This window comes from Petaurus breviceps, unplaced genomic scaffold, assembly GCF_028583685.1.
Source record: "Petaurus breviceps papuanus isolate PSGF00001 unplaced genomic scaffold, PetGlider_PUasm1.0 38, whole genome shotgun sequence".
Classification (NCBI taxonomy): Eukaryota; Metazoa; Chordata; class Mammalia; order Diprotodontia; family Petauridae; genus Petaurus; species Petaurus breviceps.
Window position 1 is genome coordinate 86,106,973 of NW_027186304.1, and position 16,898 is coordinate 86,123,870.

The window sequence follows — 16,898 nt, forward strand, 5'->3', positions numbered from 1 at the left end:
AAAATGTCTTCAGTCAAATGCCTGGTTCTAAAAGTCACATAACATTGAAGCAACTCCTCTACTCCCTCATATTTTGGTTTTGGGGAGTAGGGATGGGGGATTTGTACTAGTGATTGACTGGCATGAAGAATTCTTGATTGGTTGATGTAGACCCAAAGGAGTCTATCTGTAACTTAGAGACTCGGAGACTTATCTCGGGGCACTGAAGTGAATTGCCTATACTCACACAGTTAATGTTAGATATTCCTGACTATTTGGCTAACCTTCTAGCCAATAGACTAGAATAACACTCACTTTAGAGATGAGGAAACTGAGGACTTAAGAGGTTCTATGTGTGTCTCTCTGTGTAAGGATGTTGACTAGCTCTGGTACCAAAGGAAGGTCTAGGAGCATTGTCCATGGCAATCTGTCTTCTATCCTTGCCATTCTTCTGATAGTGCTCTCTTCAAAGCAACGACCTCTTTTATGCCAAATCTATGACTTTCTCTGCTCATTATCCTTGACTGACCTAATGCATTTGACACTTGATCACCCTCCTAATTTTCAATTAGATTTTGTGATACAATATTTCCATATATCCCTTCCAACCATTCTTCAACATGGAGGTGGGGAGGAGGGATAAGGAGCTTCTGTCCTAGGTCCTGTTTTCTTCCTAGCTGAGCTCATTAACTTCCAAAGGTTTAAATGATCACATTTATGCTCATGACCCCTAAATCTTTACCTTCACTGGCAAGGTTTCCTCAGAGATCGATATCCATCTTTCCAACTGCCTGCTGGATATTTCTGCCTACATGAATTGATAGCACTACAAACTCAGTAAGTCCCAAACTGAGCTCATTCTCCCCAAAACCTGCCCTTCTTGCAGCTTCAATATTTCTGCTGATATCACTTCCTAGTTATGCATCTTGGTAACTTTATAGTCATCTTCAACTTTTCCTTCTCTCCCTTAGTCTCCACATCCAATAAATTATCAAGTTCTGTTTATTCTGTGTCTCCGATCTCCCTCCCAATCGTCTCTTTCTTTCCACTATCACTGAAATGATCCTAGTTCAGGCAGGCCTTCATCCCTTTTCCACTGCACCAGTCTCCCAATTGATCTCCAAACTATCCTTCACATCACTTACTCCATAATCTTCCTCATGACTGATCATATCAGTTTTCTACTTGAAAAAGAAACAAATCTTTAAAAATCCTTCAGTGGCTCCCTGTTGCCTAGAGAATAAAGTATAAACTGATCCTAGAATGTATAGAACTCTACAGCTGACTTCCAATCTGCCTTTTCAGTACTTTCTTTGTGTACTTTCCAGGAAAACCAGCCAAGATTTAGGGACTATTCCCATCTTGCTTTCTCCCTTCTCGGTCATTTTTTTTCATACTGTTTTTTTAGAATGAATCCCTTACTAACCTCATATCTATCTGTCAGAAGTTCTCTTTTAACCTAGATAACATTTTCTTCTTGAAGTTTTTTCTGGGAACCCCAGAAGAAAGTCATCTCTTCCTCCTCAAGTTTCTCAAAGTGCTCTTTTGTGTTTACCAGACTCTCTCTAGTATCAGAGTTTTTAGTGCATATGCCTTTTACTCCCTACTAAATTTTAAGCCTCTGGAGAACAGCTTCTGTATCATCTCTTTTTCTCTTCTAAGCCCATCATAGTGTTTTGCAAACAGCAGCCATGGAAGCAAGAGCTACAATTCCTTCCTAGCACTTAAAAAGTTGCTCCTATTGCTGGAATACAATAAAGGTTAAAACAAAGTGGACAGGTAACCATTAGTTTTCTGTATTATTTTAACTTAATTAGAAAATGAATATTAGAAGATTTCTGAGTTGAAAATCCATGGATTCAAACTAACTTGTCAAACTTTAGAAGCAATTCTGTGGACATTTATACCTTGGCTTAAGTAATTCAATAACCTCTTGGCTAATAATCATCCCACATTGCCAGCAGAAAGGAAATCCCCTAAGAGTACACATACGAGGGAAAAGGGAGAAGCTTCCTATAAAACTCACCGAATTATCTTCTTTTCCCAAAGAAGAACATGAATCATTGTTTGCTGGATTCTTTGGTGTGGCAAGTTCAGACTTCTTCATTTTTGGCTCAGATTTGCTTTCTTTGGCAGCTAGTTTTGTCGTGGACTTAGGGGGACTTGACTTCTGATGTGGTTGCTTGGGCACCAGTGCCAAAGAAGACTGGCTCATACCTTCCTCCTTGTCTTCTGGTAGTTGCTGTGGTGCATTCAGTTTCACATAATAGCCATGATACTGTGAATGCAACTCTCCATTGCCAGGGTGGAAGGAGGTATTGTGGCGGCCAGAGTACTTGGGCTGAGGCAATGCTGTTAACTCCTCCTTTGGGGGTACCTTTGAAAGTAGGGGCTTGTTGACAACTGCTGTTACATACTCATCAGCTATAGCCTTGTTTTCTTGATTTAGTCTTGCCCCTGAGCTAGGGTTTTGCTTTTTCACTGGGGAGGAAGGCTGAGGAGAGTGGCTTGATTTTGGGCTTGGCTCAGGGGACCTGGGGGGAGTTGTGCCTTTTCGATAAAAATGAGGAGATTCCTTTGGTGAAGGTGGCTTTTCTGGAACTTTTTCTTCTGGGTTTTCTTTAGTTTCTATGCCTTCCTGAAATCTCTGTTTGATGTAATCAGGACCTGCAAGAGATGACAATGGAAAAATGTGACTAAGATAGGATGTGATGTCTTATTAATTCTGACAGTTTCTGCTGGATTAAATTCACTTATTCTACCTTTACATGTGAGACAGAGATATATTTAGATAAGCTACATGTTTTAATCTGAAAGTGGATATATATCTGGTATCCTGATATAGTAGATAGAAGGTTAGTTTTGGAGTTAGGAAGACCTGGGTTTGAGTCCTATATCTACCATCTCTGTGTGGAAGGAAGGAAGCAAACAAGTATCATTAAGCATCTACTACGTGTCAGATACTGTGTTAAGAGCTTTACAAATTTTATCTCCTTGGATCCTGTGAAGCACTATTATCTCTATTTTACATTTGAGGAAATGGAGGCAAAAAGTGGTTAAAGTGATTTGCCCAGGGCATACAGCTAATGATATGAGGCTGGATTTGAACTCAGATCTTCTTCACTCTAGGCCCAGTGTTCTATCCATTGTGCCACTAGGTGTCTGGGTACCACTTAGCGCTGCAGGCAACTTTCTAAGAGTTTAAGTTACTCACAAGTTGCAGACTTGCATCAATGGAAGAAATTTCTATAGTCACAATATCAAGTTCTTTACTTTGATGACAATAGGTGTAGAGCCCTTCTTAATACTTCCCCCACCCTTGTCTTGCATACAAGGATAAACACAGAAATAAAAAGCTCGAGAAGACTCAGATGACCTCTTCTCATATTCACCAAAGGGACATTGGTAACAAAATGGTGATTCACATCAAATTCTTCTATCCAATTCTGATCTACATGATACAATCTAAACCATACAAAGTATGGAATTCTTCATTTAAACATGGGGCTATGCAAAGCACTTATTGTGTGATTTTAAATAATAATGTTAGAGAATTAGAAGGCTCAAAGAAACATTAGAAATGGTTTTTAAAGATACTTGGACAGGAGAGTCTTAAAATCTCTCTAATTAACCTGTTTCAATATTTGCTATCAGAAGAACTTTTACCTAAGCAGATGTCCTATGCCAAAATTTACTTACCTTCCCCCAAATCAACAAAAATAATTTGCACATATTAAGACACAGAGACTGTTTTTGGACTCACATTCTCATTAAATTGAATTAGAAAGTTGGTAATAACATAACAAACTACCGGTGGCATGCTGTGTTCTCATCAGTTGTGATATGGAGTTGTATCTCTTTTGTGGGCTTCTCTTAAGAGTGGCACGTTAGGAAGGTTGGGCAAAGGGATGAATGTGGGTAATGAAAGTTTGGAGAATTATTCCTGTGGCCTAGAACAGGGGTCTAGAACAGCAGCCTTGAGGCCACATGTGGCCTTCTAAGTCTAAGTATTACAGAACAAATCCTTTTATTAAGGAAATTTGTTCTGTGAAGTTTGGATTCAGTCAAAAGGCCACACTTGAGGACTACAAGGTCACATGCGGCCTTAAGGCTGCAGGTTCCCCATCCCTGAAGTATGAAATTTCCATGAATAAGAATGGACATTTATATAGTTAAGTAGTTTGAGATTTATAACGTTCTTTACATATATTCTTTCATTTGGTCCTCAAAATAATCCTACGAAGTAGGTGCTACAGGTATAGATGGGAACATGCTCAGAGATATTAAATGACTTGCTTACAGTAACACGGTCACTCATTGTCCACTACTCTTTCCATTACACCACATTGCTTCCAAAGGAAAATGCTAGCTGTCAGTATAGACTTTGTGATTTTCTGTAAGATACCTTTTTACTCTAAAATCTAACAAAGTGATGAGGTTCATGGGCCTTCTGTGTCTACCACAATCCTGTCTCAGACACTTGCCAGCTGACTAAGTAATTTAACCTCTTAGCCGCAGTTTCCTTATCTGTAAAATGAGGGGGCTTAGACTCAATGGCCTCTAAAGACCCTCCCAGCTCTAAATCTATAGTAGTATGATAATTGTTTTACATCCTCCCTTCTCACCTGTACATAATTTTCTCTTAGCAACCTCCCCTTCTCATATATACACTTTCCCTTTGGTCACTGCAGCTCAATTCAGTAAGAGCAGTCAAACATCTGGGCAGGAGGTGATGACTGCCTCTCCTGGGCACAGGAAGTTAACTGTTACCATCTTCTAGTGATGTGCCCACTGGCACTATTCACCTCCAAATATATACACTAAAGTTTCCGCATAAAGGCTTTACAGTGATTGTTTTCATTCCACAGAATCATGTGTTTGCCATATGCTATCTCAGTGGTGCTCAGAGGAATGTGGGTCTGGAGTTGGGCACATGTGCAATCCCAAAACAGCCGTATAACTCCTATAGGTCCTATACGGTATAGGATAATATTCTATCTCAGAGATTAGATATTTTTAAGATGTCATTAGATAGCTTTAAAACCTGTCAAAGAACTTTTTCCTTAGATTTGTTGAGTTAGCATCACCAGACTATCCCACTCTCAGTTCTTCTGATTTGAGGACCAGATGGCTCAGCAATTTTCACAACATGCTAGGAACTTATTTTGCCATTTAAAATGTATTATGAACTGGAATTATTGTCAAAACTTGATGAGCAATGGTTAAAAAAAAACCCTGGTATTTGTGTCTGAGATCCTTCAGCAAGGAATAGGTATAAATATTCATGAGACAAAAGTGGGGGCACATCAGTATGGAAATTTAACAAGGCAGCAGAAATCATAGAAGACATCAAGCATTTCTACTTCTAAATTATTCCTATAGGATTGCATCATATAGAAGTGATTCAAAACACAGAACAAATAAACATTTAACCTACTAATAGGGATTGTGTTCCCCAATGGGTAGGAGTTGAAACCTGCATCAGTAAAGAATACTGGATAATAATATTCCTCCATAAACAGTCTTCTAATAGAACTTAATTCATCGATGAATCTTATTCCTTATTCTTTATGGAGAAGCATGTTATCATCCTGAAGTGAGAGGCCAGTTAATTAATGAGCAAGTTTATTTTCACACTTATTAAGTCCTTACTATGTTGAAGGTGGAGTGTGAGGCATTGGGTAGACCAAGTTAAAATAAAATAGTCCTCCCTGAGTTGAAGGAGTTTTTCCTATACCACCAGAAAGTTTACAAAGAGCTCTAAGATACATTATCTCATATGAACCCCATACTGCAGATGAAGAAACTGACATGAAGAGAAACTAAGTGACTTGCCCAGGGTCATACAGCTAACATGGGGCACAGTCAGGAATTAAATCTAGGCCTTGATTCCAAATCCAGGTAGCTATCCACTGGGCCACACGACCTCTTACAGTTATTTCTACAAAACACAATACTGGGAATGGAGGAGAGGAGTATGGAGGAAAAACTTGCATATTCATATATGTAGATTCAAATTTATTTCCTCTTACAACTCCGTCCCACCACCTTAATGTCTCAATACCATTAGCTTTTTAAAAAGCACCCACCTATATGTGGTATATAGATGATGTATAAAGTAGACAATCAAATCATGTTCTATGTCCCCAAGGAGCTTATCACCTAGGACAAATAACACTGTTCTATATGGCTATATATGAAGAACAAGAAAAAAAGTAAACATCAAATATATACATTATGAAGAGCTTACACTCTACACAAAGTGTCTAGCTTACAAGATATTGCTATGTAAAAGTGGTCAATGTCTCTATGTGGGCAAGGAAGCCTTGAGGCAGACAACCTGGCTTGTCCTAGATTGAATTAGGTAAAACCTGATTTTAACATTTTAAAATCACACCTCCTCCCCCCCTCCCACCTCACCCCAAACAGTATAAAAGAGTCATGCTTGATTAAATTTAGCAACTAAATTTCTGACCATCTGAATCACCCTGAAAAGAACCAACTGGAAATGGAAAGAAGCCTCTGAGTAGTGAGGGAAAAGCCTATTACAAAGCCCATGCGCTTTATTTTGTAAAAGACATATGAAGACTCTCTTAGGTTGTGGTCTACTTATTGACTAAGACTTGTGTAGACAATTAAAGGTTTCTGATAAAATAAGCTTTGCTATTCAAGGGAAGTGCAGATGAGAAAGTGGTAGAAGATACTTGAAACAGACCTAGTGATTGTAGCAAGTGAGAAAAGACGCAATTAGGAAATGCCATCAACTAGAAAAATACAGAAGGAAAAAAAACAGGAAAAAATTGCCCTACATACTTGATAACCTCTGTCAGCATTTGTCAGAAGATGGGAACAATTAGGCTAAAGGGAGAAGAAAGACTCAGCTATCTATTCCTTAGAGCCTTCAAGGGGACGGATGAAACCAAAATCTCGAGGGCTTATTTAATTAAGAGCATCAGGAAATTACCTTGGGGTTGGTGTTTGGTCAAGTGAATGGATAGAGATAGGTTTGGAGGGGCAGCCAGGTGGCTCAGCACGTAGGAGCACTGGCCCCAGTGTCAGGATGACCTGGAGATCGAATCCCGGGCTCAGACACTCAGTACCACACCCAGAAATAACTGGCTGTGTAACCTTGAGCAAATTACTTAACCCTGATTTCTTAAAGAAAAAAAAAGAGGTAGATTTGGGAATAATGAAGGAGTGAATATGACTTTTGACAGAATGATGTTTGTGGTGAAAGTTTTGAGCAGTGATCAGGGAGGGTGCAAAGAGAGAGAATATTGGAAAGTTGATTCAGTGGGCATATGGGGGACTATTTGTTACTTGGCAGTAAAATGTACATTCATAATAAAAACGAATTAAGTAAAGTTAAATATATGGGGGGGGGGTGTGTGGACAAGTGAATCAATTTGTGACTGCAGGGAATATCTTTGAGGATGAGAGTGAATGAGCTTGTATGTACCAGAGCTGATTTTTTTTTAAAGCAATTGGGGTTAAGTAACTTGCTCAAGGTTACACGGCCAGGTGTTTCTGGGTGGGTTCTAAGTGTCTGAGCCCAGATTCGATCCCCAGGTCATCCCGACACTGGAGCCGGTGCTCTTACTCGCTGTGCTACCTGGCTGCCCCTAGAGCTGATGTTAATAAGATCATATATAGTGGTGGAAAAGGGACCTCAGATTATCTAATTAAACATCTCTCATTTTGTTCATTCAGTCATTTTTCAGTCATATCTGATTCTTTGTGACCCCATTTGAGATTTTCTTGGCAAAGATACTGGAGCGGTTTGCCATTTCCTTCTCCAGCTCTTTTTTTCTGGAGGGGCAACTGAGGTTAAATGATTTGCTCAAGGTCACACAGCTAGTATGTGTTAAGTGTCTGAGGCTGGATTTGAACTCAGGTTCTCCTGACTCCAGGGCTGGTGCTCTATTCACTGCGCCACCTAGCCGCCCCTCCAGTTCATTTTATACATGAGGAAAGGAAGGCAAACAGCATTGAGTGACTTGCCCAGGGTCACACAGCTAGTAAGTGTCTGAGGCCAGATTTGAACTCATGAAGACTCATCTTCTTGAGTAAGGGCTGCCCAATCCCTCATTTTATGAATGAAGAAACACCTACAGAGGTGAAGTATCTTTGCCAAGATTACACAGGGAATAAATAGCAGGGATAAGAGATGAACCCAGACTATGCATTAACACCATATATGTAATATATTTATATTGCTCTTAAAAGTTACAAAGGGTTTTATGTATTTCATTTGGGCTTTACAACAAGGTTATAAGGTATTATCTCCATTTCAGAGATGACAAAACTGAAGCACAGTGGAATTAAGCAACTCACCCATGGTCATGTAGCAGTAAAATGAGTCAGGATTTTAGCCCAGGTCTTCTCAACTCCAAGTCCAGGACTCAGTCAATTATATCATGCTCTTTCTCGAAATACCCACTTAAAGAGTACATTCATTATGTGGGAAAGGTGCTCAAAAAGGAGACCTCATTAGAACATCAGAACATTTAAACACGAATTCCTTTTAAAATGCATTCATACAGCTTCTGAACTATTTGGCCGCCACTGGTGATATGGTTTCAAGGTATAACAACAAAACAGAATTATGGAAGCTATATTGGAAAAGACATTTTGGAATCAGTTTGTTTTTTTAAAAACTAGAATTGCACATTTTGACTGCCCAGTAGTAGATTTGCTGCTACTTAGTAACTTTTAGCAAGCCTGGTGCAATTGGTCCCACATTCTATTAACTTGTCTTCCCAAAATGCCATTTTGACATCTGGTCTAAAAGTAATAGCAGAAAGAAGGGACAGTTTTAAGTCAAAATGTTTCAAGATGAAAAAACAGGAACCTTCTTCAAGTTCATTACAAATTTATGTCACTGTGCTAACTATAAGGTCTTATGTTAACTGTTCATAAGCTCTTATATTAACCCAATATAAAACTTAAGCTCTTAGGACAACTTTCATTTCATTTGTTCTATTATAACAAAAACATTTGCATATCCCAAGACAAAAGCTGAATGAAAAGCAAAACTTGTATGTTTATTTCCAATGAACAGTTATTCTTAGATCTTTTTTGCTCCAGAATTTCTATAACTTGCTGAACTGGAATCAAAGCAATTAAAGAATATTCTACTATCAGTTTTCAAGTTTGCTGTTGAATATTAAAGCATTCATAAAACATAATGAATAAGACTTAACATATGCCTTAAAAAAATCCCTTTTGACAGAGAATAGCTGTGTGGTGCTATGACTTTAATCTGATGGGTCATTTAATCATGAAATAGCCTTTAATTGTGGACTGGCTGACTAATTGGGTATTCAAATTTAAAATTACTTGATTAAAGGACTACTGATGTCATTAAATGCTTTATACACACACACAAACACAAAAAGATGGTAGAAGTATTGGTCTGTTTCTTGAAATGTTTCCTGTTTTTCTTCTGCATTTCAAAGATCAGTCATTACTTTTTAGCAATATATGGTACCATTTTGATGGTGAAAGCACTGAGTTAATGATATTAAAGAGAAGCCAGCTACAGAGAGTATTCAGAACCTTTCCAGCGACGGAAAGAAAATTCTGATAGTGTGGCAGTCATCATTTTCATCTTTCCTTTTGAAAGACAGTAGCAGTGTCTATGAATCTGAGGTGATTTTATTTAGTGTTCCAAGTTAAAGAAGGACCTAGGTGGATACCACTTGCCTCACCTAACATGTTATCTTCTGATGAAACAGGTTCATCAGAAGTCTTACCTAGGCATAGCTGGTCCAACAACACTAATATACTGGTTAAAGCTGCCAACCCAATTGGTCTGAAGGGCAAGGTGGATGACAATTCTTAAAAGCTCTTACAGTAGCCAGCCAAAGTACCTTGGTTCCAGGCATACATAATGTCAAATAAGACCTTAAAGAACAAAAGCCTACTCTTACGGTATAGACATGAGTACTTGGAAGTGACAGCAGTAGCAAAGATTTTCTTATGAGATTACTATGATGTCCTAAAAAGAAATGGTTCATGATGGGACAAATTTATATATGCACTTAGTATGGAAAGGGATTCCTGTCTCCTGACTTATTATGCTTATAATTATGTAATAACATCTTTATTTTTGCCAAGATCTTAATAAGGTTGTATAGTTAGTGAATGAAAGTACCTTATCAAAGATACCCCAAAACTGGGGTAGCCTTAATGCACTAAAACCTGATTTTGGAGGAATCTTATATAAACTAGCATTAAGAAGAGGCGTGTGCTCTTCTAATTTGACTATTTTTTTACTCCTACAAAGGCTATTGGCCTGGGTGCCTCTAAGATAAGGAGCAGGAGAGCTGAGCTTGTAGATTCTTGTTAGTTTATTTTTTAGTGAAAAGGTTTAAAAATTATTTGCCTCAATGATTCAATCTCTTCATATCATGAACTTGAATCTGAGTCTATATGTGTCTGGTACAAGATTTCTAGTATGATCTGAACGATCTGGTGGGATTGACAATGGTACCCTAGCTTTCTGGGGGGGGAGGGGCAAAGCAATGGTGAAGGATGGGTTGCTCCAAACTTGGGTGACTTGACATTGGTCCCTACTGTTTGATGGTACAGGAATTATGGAATTTATAGAACAGATTCCAGGTACGGGATAAATATGGAGCCTCTGAAGACCTAGAAGGACTGGTCATCTGGATCACCCAAGAAAGGCAGTCAGGGGATAAACACATAGCCTTCACTTTTCCCTGGCTATTGTGAATTATAATTGAAAATCTCACTGCTGAATTAGTAAAAGTGAAATTAAATGAAGTCAAGTTAGTTTGGGGTATGCAGAAGACAGAGAACCAAGTGATGAACTTTCTATAGTTCAGAGGAAGGTGGTAGAAGCCCTCTTTCCCTGGGAAGGTCTAAGTGGTTAGGGTAGAGATTGATGTAGATGGCAACCACTCTAAAGTTTCATAGATCCAGGAATCTCAGGAGTTAGAAGGGGTCGTAGAGGTCATCCAGTCTATCTTGAGCAAATGGACGTACCCACTAAGCGGTCATCTAGCCTTTGTCTGCATGTCTTCTAGTAATCTTAATCTACCTCTTTGCAATTCCTTCTCACGATGTATAGTCTGAAAACAGATCAAATCTTCTTCTACCTTCATATGATAGCCCTTAAAATTCTTTAAGATAAATAGTCTCTAAGGGTTGTTATAGCTAAACAATTTATCACTGGTGATGGGCCCTCAATGATGTTCTTAGACTGGTCCTTGGAAGGCAAGTATGTCAGTCACTGGGCCTTATACTTGAAGCCTTTTTAGTTTGGTAGGAAATACAAGAACTAATGTTCTGCTGGCATACCAGCTGAAGCATCAGAGTAGGACTTTTGTGGTAATTCTATGTCCATAAATATAAACAGTGAAACTTTAACACAGGCATCCCTCCTCCTTCTGTTCCCCCACCTCCAATTTCCCTTACAATATAATTCAATAGACAATTTACTGTTTGATTATTATTTGTGACTTTGTTTATATAATCAACTTCCAGTGAGGTCTCTCCATCTATTAATATCAGCACCTGCAATATAACCTTAAGAGTTGCCTGAGGTGGTATGATGCTAAGTAACTTGAAAGAAAAAGCCACCCAGCCAGTGCATGTCAGAGGTGACTGAGAGATAGCTCTTCCTGGCTTTAAGATTGGTTATCTCTTTTTTTTTTGTCACATGTCATATTGTGAACACAAATGAGAATTTAAAGAAAGAAGCTACTATTTTTAGAAATATTCCATTGTGAATTATTTCTCTAATTCACAGAATGACTTAAGGGAATCCCTAATTACAACAAAATACAAAGCAAAAAACAACAACCCCACAACTCCAAACCAAAAAACACCCAATGAGATAGTACTGCTTTACAAAATGCTAAGAGAACCAAAACACCTGATAGGGCACATGAGACTTTCAACATTTAACAGCTAATTATTTTGTTGGCAAGTGGTAATAATGGCCCAAGATACTTTCCCAATATTTTAATAGACTTAAGTGGTTATGATTTTAGAACTTTTCCACATCCAAGTTCTAAAAATCTTTTTTCTTTAAAAACTCCATGGGTGTTTCATTCATGAAAAACAAAAAAAGATAAATACTATAGATACGCTTGGAGATGAGAGTAATCTGGACAAATTTTATAGTTGGAGAGAGTTTTGGAAGGAGAGTCAAGAAATGTTTGGCAGAGGGGGATAATAGCTATTATTCCAGAAGGCATCTCTAGGGATGACATATAATGGTTCAGAGAAAAGAACCAACTGTATGGGGTGGAGGTGGGGGTTGAGGGGACTGAAAAAAAAAATAGGCTTTCTTGGCTAGAACAAAGACTATGAACTGCATCTATTCGAAATAAAGGTCCTCCTTAAATAAGGATTAGTATTAAGTTTTGAATACTAGGATCACAGGATCATGGAAGGAACTTTAAAGGCCATATACTCTGTCCCCTCATTTTGCAGATGAGGGAAATGAGGGCCAGAACAAGGGAAGCAACTTGTGCAAAGTGATGCAGTAGCAAATTGATAAGGCAGAATTTGAACCCAGATCCTTTGATTCCAAAATTAGTGTTCTTTCCACTGTGCTACAATGGAAAAATAATTTCTTTGATGGTATACTTTATTCCTATGTTTGAAGACTGCCAATGAGAGGGGACTTACTACTCTTTTGGGGGCACAACTCATTTCTCTTATTAATCTAAGTCTGAATCTACCAGTTCCTTCCAATGCTCAAAGAAGAATAAGTCTGATCCATCTTCCATGTGATAGCTTTTGATATACTTGACAACAGCTATTGTAGCATTTGAGATTTGGAAGGATTCTTAGCAGTCATCCAGTCTGACTGATACACCAAAGGAAATGCCACTAGAATACAAGAAATGACCAAGAAATGGCCATCCACCCTCTGTATGAAAACCTTCAGGATGTGAAAATCTACAACCTGTTCAGGTAGCTTATTCCATTTTTGGGTAACTGTCAGGAATTTTTTTTTTCTGCTGTCAAACCGAAATAGGCCCCTTTTTAACTTCTACCCATGGCTCCCAATTCTGGTCTTTGTGACCAAAAGAACAAGCCTCAACATTCCTCTACATGGCAGCCCTTCAAATACTTGAAAATAATTACTAGGAGAGGGTGGTGTAGAAGCAGGAAAACTCCATGAACTGCCCCCATAACCACCCCAACTACCCATAAAATATGACTCTAAACAAATCTTAGAGCTACAAAACCCACAAAGTGACAGAGAGAAACAAATCTCCTGCTGAAGGAAGCCTGGCAGGTGGACAGGAGGGGTATATCACAGCATGCTGGGAGCAGAGCCCAGCCCCGCATTGAGCCCTTGGTTTTAGCCCTAGGGCAGCCCCGATCAGCAGGGGCTAGAGCAGACCTCGGGAGAGTGGATCACCAGCAGCTGTGGCGGTTTCCAGAATTATCATCAACCCATAAATGCCAAAGAAAAGTAAAAGGTCAGTGTGGAACCCTGTTGGAACTGAGGGGGCCCAGGAGCATGGTTCAGCCTCTGCCCCCAGAGTGAGAAGTGGCGGAGGTGCCGCAGCCATGAAGTCACTTCCATGTGGCTGCTTCAGAGCTCCTGGCCTGCAGATTGTAGGAGGATCAAGCACAACCATTCAGAGGGTAATCGCTCTTCTGGATCTGGATCTCTGTCTTGGGTGGAGGTTTTGGGGTGTGTGAACAGTGAGCCAGAGTTTGTGGGGGTTGTAGAGAAGGTACCCAACTAATAGTTCTGGCAGTTGCAAAAACCTTAGCAATTTGGGACAAATCTTTTTCCTCTCTGGAAGCAGAGTTCTACTGTGGCAAAGAGCTCAAAAGTCAAGTAAACTGAGTGGCAACATAAGCAAGCAAAGGAAGCAAAGCAAACATAGCAATCAAACCTTAGATTCCTTTTTGGGGGGACAAAAAGGATCAAAGCATGGAATGGGAAGAAGACAATGAAGTAAGAACTTCTGCACCAAAAGCTTCCAAGAAAAATATGAATTGGTTATAGGCCATGGAGGAGCATAAGAAGGATTTTGAAAATCAAGTAAGAGAAGTGGAGGAAAAATTGGGAAAAGAAATGAGAATGATGCAAGAAAATCATGAAAAGCCAGACAACAGCCTGACTGAAGAAAATAAGACCTTAAAAAATAGACTAACTCAAATGGCAAATGAGGCCCAAAAAGCCAATGAGGAGAAGAATGACTTAAAAAGCTGAATTTGCCAGATGGTAAAAGAATTTCAAAAGCTTACTGAAGAGAATAATTCCTTCAGAATTAGATTGGAGCAAATGGAAGCTAATGACTATGAGAAATCAAGATACTATTAAACAGATCCAAACAAATGAAAAAATAGAAGGCAATGTGAAATATCTCATTGGAAAAATCACTGACCTGGAAAATAGATCCAGGAGAGATAATTTAAAAATTATTCTCAAGGAAAATTGCTCTTATATGTTAGAACCAGAGAGCAAAATAGAAATTGAAAGAAATCACTGATCACCTCTTGAAAAAGATTCCCAAAAGAAAACTTCTAGGAATATTATAGCCAGGTTCCACAGTTCCCAGATCAAGGAGAAAATGTTACAAGAAACCAAGAAAGAAACAATTTGAATATTGTGGAAACACAATCAGGATAACATAAGATCTAGCAGCTTCTACATTAAGGGATCAAAGGGCTTGGAATACGTTATTTGAGGTCAAAGGCGCTAGGATTAAAACCAAGAATCACCTAGCCAGCAAATCTGAGTATCATGTTTCAGGGAAAAATATGATCATTCAATGAAATAGAGGACTTTCAAGCATTCTTGATTAAAAAAAATCAGAGCTGAATAGAAAATTTGACATTCAAATAAATAAAACATGACATAATAAATAAATAACAAAATAAATAAAAAAATGACATAAAAGAAGCAAGAGAAGCATGAGAAGGTAAAGAGGGAAAAGAAATCATAAAGAACCAGGGGTGGCCAGGTGGCTCAGCGAGTAAGAGCACCGGCTCCAGTGTCGGGATGACCTGGATCAAATCCGGGCTCAGATACTCAGCACCATACCCAGAAATAACTGGCTGTGTAACCTTGAGCAAGTTACTTAACCCCAATTGCTATAAAAAAAAAAAAAGAAATCATAAAGAACTTATCAAAGTTGAACTATTTACATTCCTACATGGAAAAATGATATTGTAACTTATGAAACTTTTCTCAGTATGAGGCTAGTTGAAGGGAATATAAATATGTATATACATATATATATACATATATGTCTATATAGGAGGGTATATGTGCATATAAATACATATGTGAGTATGTGTATATACGTGTACAGGTATATATAGACAGAAGGCATAAGATCAATTGAACAGGAAAAGATGATATTTTAAAAAATTAAATTAAGAGGTGAGAGAGGAATATAATGAGAGGAGATAGGGAGAGACAGAATAGTGTAAATTATCTCATATAAAAGAGGCAAGGGAAAACTGTTACAATGGAGGGGAAGAACAGTAAGGCAAAAGGGAATGGGTCAACCTTACTCTCATTGAATTTGACTTAAGGGGAAATAACATACACACTAAATTGGGTTTCTTACCTTACAGGAAAGTAGGGGGAAAGGGGATAAAAGGCGGAATAATAGAAGGGAGGGCAGTTTGGGGGGCAGGGTAGTTAGAAGCACAAATCTTTCAAAAGGGACTGCGTCAAAGCAAAAAATAGGACAAGTGGGGGGCGGGATAGGATGGAAGGAAATATAGTCAGTTTTTCACAATACATCCACTATGGAAATGTTTTGCGTAACTACACGTGTACAACCTATATTGAATTGCTTATCTTTCCAGTAAGGGTGGATGATGAAAGAAGAAGGGAAATAAATCTGGAATTCAAAGTTTTAAAATTGAATGGTTAAAAAATATATATTATTATTATTTTTTTTTACATGCAACTAGGAAATAAGATATACAGGCAATGGGGTTTGCTTTCAACTTGGAAATAGAATTTGGATCAGCTTTTTGGACTAGAGATTGTCCTCCTTCAAATTTTCCTCAGTATTTCCCAAATTTCTCCTTTTCAAATTCAACCTCTGATCTACCTCAACAGTCCCAAATCATCAAAGTCTCTTCCATAGTTTCCTTCCACTTTTTATTTACTTATTTATCCTTCTCTCTTCTGACACAGAAGTCAGAATAGAACACCTGATACTTTCACTTCATTTAAGGTATAATGTTTCCTTTGAAAAAAGAAGGTTGACCTTGGATTATAGTACTCAAGTTCAAATCCCAAGGTCTGCCTCTTATTGACTGGGACGCTTTGAGTAAGTCACAAATGACATCTTTGAGTCATCTATAAGATAAGGGGGTTGGACAACATGAACTCAGGTCATTTCCTGCTCAAGGTCTATGATCTCGTGTCATGTATTGCTCAACTCTACTGACAATTGATTGGCCCTTGAGGTTTCCTAAGTTTAGCAGCATGGAAATAAAAAATTATAAGGATTTGTCTCATCTGTAATGATACTGCTTTCCATATTTATGGACTTAAATTTGTAACTTATGATACTTCCCCTTTTCTTCAGCTGCTAGAAAACTTAAAACAAAATACACTGTATGTTTGTTATAATAACAAGTCCAATTCAGGTCCCTGAAAATAAGATTTTATTTCTAATATCCTCTAGATAACCTCTGCTCAGTTCTATTCTTTAAAATGTCATACCTTACACTACACTTTATCCTACAAGATACCCCAGTCCCTTAAGAGGTGGAAAGACTACAAAACATACTCAATTTATAGTTTATAAAAACCCAATTATAAGTATGTACATGAACATACACCCAGGATACTGTCAAAGAATGTAAGACAGAAAAAAAAGGGCTGGTCACATGGTGAGAGTGAGCGATAGACAACCTGCATACTCCATTGGCATCTTCCATTAGAATAT

General features: G+C 38.3%; 1 protein-coding gene across 4 annotated transcripts in view; it reads right to left on the minus strand.

Moving 5' to 3' along the window:
- JPH1 (junctophilin 1) overlaps positions 1–16,898 on the minus strand; it is a 106,990-nt gene that overhangs the window by 14,320 nt on the left and 75,772 nt on the right. For all 4 annotated transcript variants that reach the window (XR_011170699.1, XM_069100138.1, XM_069100137.1 and 1 more), the window contains exon 4: positions 2,006–2,646. Coding sequence is in view for 3 of the 4 variants with exons in the window: in XM_069100138.1 (XP_068956239.1) it covers positions 2,006–2,646 (641 nt within the window). In the remaining variant the exon portion in view is untranslated. The remainder of the gene's footprint in view (positions 1–2,005; positions 2,647–16,898) is intronic.